Below are 7086 nucleotides of genomic sequence, written 5' to 3'. Positions count from 1 at the left end.
CCACCACCCTGACAAACATACCTTCCCAATTTCAGCAGCTACACAGACACCTGAATGAGATGGCTGTGTGGACACAAATATCAGAGTGAAAGTTTCAGAAGACCTCAAAAGCTTTCTTTCCTGAGAGGTCTCTGAACAAAAAATTGCGATGTCCCTGCATCTCCTTTCTTGGATCTAGCACCCTGTGGAGGCCTCATTGTCCATACTTCAAGCCAAAATGCAAGAGGCCAGCAAATATGACACATGGTGTTTCTGAGCAGGGCAGAACTAGTTATGCTACCTCTTTTGCAGGCATGCCAGGATGAAGGATTTCCTTGCACCTTTCCCCCATGTGCTGCCTTGTAGCAGGAGTACCAGTCATTTGACCTGAAGCAAACTTGCTGTTTTGGCCTCACATATCTTGAAAAGAATCAGTTGGGAAGCTGCGAAATCCAGGGGTCCACAACTGCAGCATTTTCTCATTCAAATGAAATTTCCCCCTGGAGTCTGTTTTAATGGCACTTGTGATGACTGCATTTTTATTTCCTGAGCAGAACAGATGTAGAAACTTTTTTTTGTATACACGAACAAGTTAGTCTCATAGACACCGCTATATCCCAGAAGGTCTGTAAACAGAGATAGACACAGAGATGCAGAGAGTCATACTCTAAAATATCTCACGTTCATACTTGCACATAGACATCATGTAAAACACCCAGTTCCTCAATATAACCTCCCTTAATAACATTTGTTACAAGGTTCTTGCAGTTAAAGCATGTGGGTTGTTTGTTTCAGATTTTCTAGTGTTTTTCAGTCCAGAAACAAGAAAGTCTAGAGCAAATCCACACCTCATGTCACCCTGCCTGGAGAAAAATATACACCGTATTTCTCCGTGTGTTGTCTCCTTGCTCCTTCAGGAAGAAAGATTTAGCATTAATAAACTGAGTACTGTGTACCATGCTCAGAGCAATGGCATTTGGGAATCCTGCTGGCAGAAAAGATTTGCCTTGTGGCAAGATACTTGGGAGCAGAAATAAATAGAGTGAAGAATTGTGGTGGGGCAGCTGCAACTACCTTTGCTTTATTAGTACGGGTAAAGCGATACTGCCTCTGCCTAGCAGTTTCCTTTTCTGTAGGCCTAAGCAAACAGTTTCCTCCACAGTGTACAACCCCTGCAAGCAGAAAGAAAATACTGAAATAGACCCTGAGCGGCACGAAGCAACCACTGGAGGTATGTGATTTTGACGGTCTGTTATGTGGCAGACATCTTGAAAATGACACTTGTGACCAATGCCCACAGTGAATTCCCTGAGCATGAAATCCTCCTGTCCCAACAGCAGGCAAAGCATGGGCAGCTGAAGCATCCTGTCCTCCCCGCCTCACCCTGCTTCTCAGTTCAGTTCCTGTCCCCTCTGCTAGGGTACCATTGTCAGGATTTTAAGAAATCAATAGGATTTCCAAATCAAGAAGGAATTTCATTTTTTTATTTCTTTTCAATTTTTAATCTATTTGCTTGTGTCTATAGTTGCAGCATCTTCTGGTTGCTTACGGCAGAGGGGTTTCAATTAATCCAGTGTTTCAGCAACAGAAGATTCATTAGTCCTCTTGCCCAATCTCCAGATTGCAGCAACTCAGTCTATCATTATTTTGGCTAAGGACCGAGTAACCATTGTATATTGAATTTGGGAGATCATGAGATCATGATTTAAATCTGCTAATTCCACAGGAGTCCTACAGCATGCAGTTAACTATACTGTAAGAACAACTATGTTGAGATGATTTATCAGTGACAATAATCTGGGATATCCTGATGGTCACATTTAAATCCATTCTGGAGTGTTTTCTGCCATAGCCAGCAGGGACTTGTGAAACACTGCAAAGGAAAAGTATGCATCCCTTTCAGAAAAGATGCTTTAGCCCTCTTCTGCCCCCGAGGTATCACCCCAAAATGACGACATGTCATTGTGTCACTTTGCAGCTGCATGCAAGGCAAGGAAGCCAGCAAATTCCTCTGCACCACCCTGCTCTCAAGAGGTGGGGACTGAAATTCTTGAGAAGGACCATATGCAAACAGTTGCTAAAAGAGATGACTAGTTTACAACACTGCAATCTAAAAGGAAAGGGAAAGGGAAAACATAGCAAAACATTCCTGAGGCTTATTTTTTCCCATCTGAGTTTTTCTACCACCACGGAAGCTTCTCACTTCCAGTGCACAATTCTGCCCTTCCCTGTGAAAGGAGAGAAGAACATCCTACACCTTCTGACCTGGTGATGTGAGGCAGGAATTCAGGGTGGAAGGAGCTAGTCCTGCTTTACAGCCAGCTAGTGACACCTTGCATGGGGACCCTCTGCTTATGCCCACATTTGTACAGCACCCTTCAGAGTGGAGCCCTGATCTCTCGTTGGGGAATCACACAGCAGCACAGTAGTGCTGCGAGTATTATCGTCACCCCTGGGAGTCCCACCCATGCACCAGGACACCAAAGCCTTAAATTCTGTTCAAACGCAATAATCACCCTCGCTCTGCTCCTCTTCTGCCTCTCTAACCCCTCTAAAGACAGTCCACTGCTGATTGAAATTACCTAGAATTGCGAAGGAAGAGAGAAGGGAAGTTGCAGTTAGAGGAAAAAAGATCCTCCTCACAAATAAACAACAAGAAAGAGACCCTGCGGAGTTGGAGAGGGAAGCGTGGACAGTGGAGAGATCCAGGCAGAGACACTGGGGGAGCAACTGCAAGCAAGGGAGAGAAATAGAGGCCAAACGGGGCAGGCGTATGTGGTGGAAATAAAGATAAGGTGACAGAAAATAGGAAGGGGAGAAGGAAAGGAAGGGAGAAAATGCACATGTGGTGTCCCCAAGTTTGGGCGCAGCAGCAGAGTTTGCTGCTTGTTGTCTCCTGAGCCCAGCACTCTGGGAAGGACAGTATCTGTTTAGATTTGCGTCTAAATTTAAACCCTGATTGCCTTGCCTCCCCCTCCTCTCCCCTCCCTCCCTTCCTCTCACCCACCCGCCCTTCTTCCTTGTTCGTAGTGCAGGGCCACTCGCTGGGCTCTGTCAGTTTTCAAGCTGAGCAGCAGCTTGGATATTACATACCCTCCACAGCAGCGCGATTTTGCTCTAGCTCGGCTGAAGTTTTCCCACAGATAAGAGGGAAAGGGGTGGGGAAGAAAGATTGCCCCGAGGACACCTCTCTCTTGCAGGACATGGAGGTAAAGAAAACTTTTATTTCCACTAGCTTGTGACTGGCTCTTCGATCTGCATTAGCTCCACCTTGCAAAGCAATTTCTCACTAAAGGCAGCTCAAAATATCTCTTCGCTGAGGTTCAGATAAATGTCGTTTTCCCCCCGCCCCTGCCCCTGCCATGCACCTCAGGATATTTTGTGGATTTTAGTCCAGATTTGGAAAGTAAGGGGATGGTATGGGGAGAAATTACATCTGTAAAAGGGGAACGAGGAAAGACTGCCATTTATTTTTTAGTCTCGGGGGTGGGAGAGAGAGTTACATTTTAAAAGGTATCATTTTGAAAGGCGATTTAAAAAATTCAGTAAAAATGGGGACATAAGGAGAAATGAACAAACCATACAGGATTAGCGGGCTCCTTGGGGTTGATTCCTACCCAACCCATGCAGCAGCAGCTGTGATTTGGACCCTAAGCAGTGTGTTCCCCCTGTTCCACGTGGATTGGGCGATCTCACTTTCATTATCAGTAGAGCATTTTGGTTCAGGAAAGACGACCCAAGAACCGTTGCTTCAGCGAGGTAAATGAGTAGCATACCACCGGAGGGTTTCCTGTGCCTTTTTCTCCATTCTGCTTGTCCCATGCTTCAGGAGAGCCAGAGCTCTTGTCTCTGGGTGGTCACAGGGCTAGTGGACAGGAGTCAAGCTACCCTGGTGTTTAAGTCCAAGCCTTCGCCTGCGTAGCAGCCTCTTGGGCAAGGCAGTTCAGTTCACCTCCCCTTGCCTCTTTTCCCATTCATAAGAAACGAGAGGGACGGTGCTTGCTTCACTCGTGTCAGGCTGGATTCACTAGCTTTTCAAACAATTTTTTAAGTGGCAAAGGAAAAAAAGTATTTTTAGGAGGGCCACGGGAGATAAGAGAGGCGGTTACAACATTGGCAAAGCCTCAAATTACGAAAGAGGACTTTTGTTATTTCTCTCAGCTAAAAACAGATCTTACTAAACACTTTATATTATCTTCGCAGAGAAGCCTTTTTCTGCATCTGTGCAGCCCCAGCAGCGGGGGACATGCGACAGAGGCAGGGAACAGTGTGCTTGAGGCACCACTACAATTTTTCTTTGAAGATTTCCAGTGCCTAGCTCAGCTGGGCAGTTCTGATAACGCCCAGGTGCTAACATTGCAGTCCTTGTTACCTGTGCTGGGCTGCCCCCCAGGCAAGGGTTAAAGATCAGGCATGTTCATTACAAGAAACGTCTTCAACAAACTATCTAAACAGATTTTGGTGTGGAGAAGGACCAAGCAGTCATCAAACCAACTCAGCACAGACTACATGTGGCATGACAAACATATAGCTTTGTAAGGAGTTTTCGGTTTGACAGAGCCTGGATCAGTAACTGTTAACACTTCTTTTATTCTTTTTTGCTATATAGTATCCTGTGATGTCTCAGAGGGAAAGGGGAGTTGAGCTCTTAATTTGTTATAACTGCTGTGCACAGTAAGCTACGTATGGAGCAAAGACTAACTTAGGGCTGAAGCAGGTATTTTGTCATGCGGAAGACTCTCTGCCCTCTCCTCTCCACACACAGAGGACTGCACCCCTCAAGTATTTTCTGTTGTCTGCTGCAGCAGTGTTTCAGAGTAGAAAGAGACAAACCTGCCATTTCCTTTTTGGGAGACACGTGTTACACATACGGCAGGTCTGACGGCCAGGAAGCTAAAAGTTTCCTGCTCTTGATTCTGTCCATTTACCTCCGCTTCCCACTCTTTCCCCATGTTACCTTGTTTTCTGATAATCTGTAGATTGCTGCATCCATTCCTATTTTTAAAACACCTCAACTCCCAAGACATATTTTAAGTAGCACACTTGGTCTTCCCTTCCTGCCCCAGTCCTCCAACAAGGTGGTTAATGTCCCAAAGGTAAGAAGATATTAGACCAAAATAGAGCCAAGAGCACGAACTTGAGTTCCCACCTGCCAATTCTCCGCTCTGTTTCTTCCTGAGAGCTTTTCACAGGCAGCATGAGCAGGACCCAGAGACTCGCTACAGCTTTTGCTTTAAAAACAGATTTAATGGTCCTGTGCAACAGGAACGAGAAGTTCTGTCATTTCCCCATTTGCTTCATCAGTGGCGGGCAGAGCTGCTCTGTGCTTTCCTGCTGGCATAACTGGCAAGCTCTTTGCTCTAGTGGCACACATGAGGATTACCAGCATTAGGGAAAAAAGGGCAGAGGGCTGACCTAGCCAGCTGATTTCCATCACATCTCTGGCAGGAAGACCCTATTTTTGAAAAACCCACAGAAGCAAGATAGTTGAGATCACTTTCTTAGAGTGATTATGTGGTTTTGCTGCTCCTTAGGGGCTAGTACCTACAGTCTTAGCCATTCTGTCATCAGGAACATGCCACATTGAAAGCAGTAACTGTAACCATTTAAGATCCCAAAGAGGGAGAAAAAGGCAGCAAAACCCTGTTCTTGCAGTTCCTGTAATTTTGTGAGTCTGCTGATCTTCAGGGTTTTTTTTGTGAAGACCCAGCTTTCAGAATCAGTTTTCTTTCCAGTGTTATGACTGATGAAAGGAACTTGAAATCATGAAGCTATATCACAGACTGTTACGTGAGGAGTTCATATAAAATATGGGTAAAGCTGGCACTGATGAAAGCTGAGCCACTTGTAAAAAAGCAGCCACTAAACATTCTTCGCACTCATGGTACAAAAAGGATCGGAAATTATTGTGTTGGTTTGTGAGTTTACATCTTCAGATTTGGTCCAAGCTGTCTAATTCCCATAGCTGGACCATACCTTGCTGCAGATGTTGTGAGTTAAGGCATCCACTGAAAGTGCTTGTGGCTTTCTGTAGCCCATATTCAACAGCAGTCATGGCATTCCTCTTTCCAGCCTCTCTGTAGGAGCTTGGGAGCATGGAGACATTTGAACTTTACTCACATAGCAAAGGGAAGAAATCCAAGACTGAGTTTCACTTTGGTGGCTCCCTATGGTGCGATGGATTCCCTAAGCAGCAAAGGTGCAGTAACCAGGAATGTTTTGGGAAGGCTCCCCTCTCCTTTGTGCCTACCAACAGATTTCATTTCTTTCTGTGACATCTCCATTCCCATGTCTCTTTTCTGCAACTAGCTCCTGCTAGATCTTCATTTTTCCTGTCACTACACCAGCTCAGGAGAGAGAAAGCTTTTCCAGGGCTAAGAGTAGTTCTCTGCTCACTTCACCACTTCCCTTCTGGGCAACCTACTGGACACAGCTCCAGCCCCAGGCCCTGTGCTATCCCTACATCCCAATGTCCTCATCTGGGACATCTGGGGAGGGATGGGACCACTCTTGCTCTTTTCAGTAAAGCTCCCTGCTCTGTCAGGTGAGGATACTACCAAGAGGCCCTGGGTCCTGCCCCACTCCTCTAGCGATCAGCAGAGCAGCGTGGAAAAAATTCCTCCAAGTCCTCTGTTCCCCATCTCAGCAGGAGGCTGCAGAAACCTCCTGGGGTTCAAACACATCCCCTCCTTCAACAGGCGGGGTCAGAAGCCATTTCTTCCTTTGTGCTGTGGTCAGCCAGACATCACAACTGAGCACATTTCTGGGTCCAGTATCCCAATTGCTGCATCCTTCCAGGAGCCACGGGGAATGACGCGCTCACCCAAACTACAGGGCAGCTTTCTTTTAGCATAGGCACTTACCCTGTCCCTAGGAAAACTGCAGTGAGGATATGTGAACTGTCACCCAAGAGGACTGAAGTGGAGGGGATGGAGGAAAGGGTACTTGGTACTGTAAAGACAAGGGGGGGCTGAAATCTGTAACCATTATGGTCCTCAGAGCAGCAGGACAGTAAGCCACACAGAGGTGAGCTGGGCAGAGTGAGGTCTCTGGCCACCCTTGCAGCTGTGGAGCCAAGATTAGGTACAGGCTTTACGCCATGGTTAG

At 46.3% G+C, this 7086-nt stretch overlaps 1 protein-coding gene across 1 annotated transcript in view; it reads left to right on the top strand.

The window, feature by feature from the left end:
* Nucleotides 1-3019: 3019 nt before the first annotated feature.
* Nucleotides 3020-7086, top strand: part of RCSD1 (RCSD domain containing 1) — a 35199-nt gene continuing 31132 nt past the window's right edge. The window contains exon 1 of the mRNA XM_049824347.1: nt 3020-3188. Within this exon, the coding sequence (XP_049680304.1) occupies nt 3183-3188 (6 nt within the window). The 5' untranslated portion in view covers nt 3020-3182. The remainder of the gene's footprint in view (nt 3189-7086) is intronic.

The sequence above is a fragment of the Accipiter gentilis genome, chromosome 21 (genome assembly GCF_929443795.1).
Source record: "Accipiter gentilis chromosome 21, bAccGen1.1, whole genome shotgun sequence".
Classification (NCBI taxonomy): Eukaryota; Metazoa; Chordata; class Aves; order Accipitriformes; family Accipitridae; genus Astur; species Astur gentilis.
This window is presented reverse-complemented; position numbering and strand designations above follow the sequence as displayed.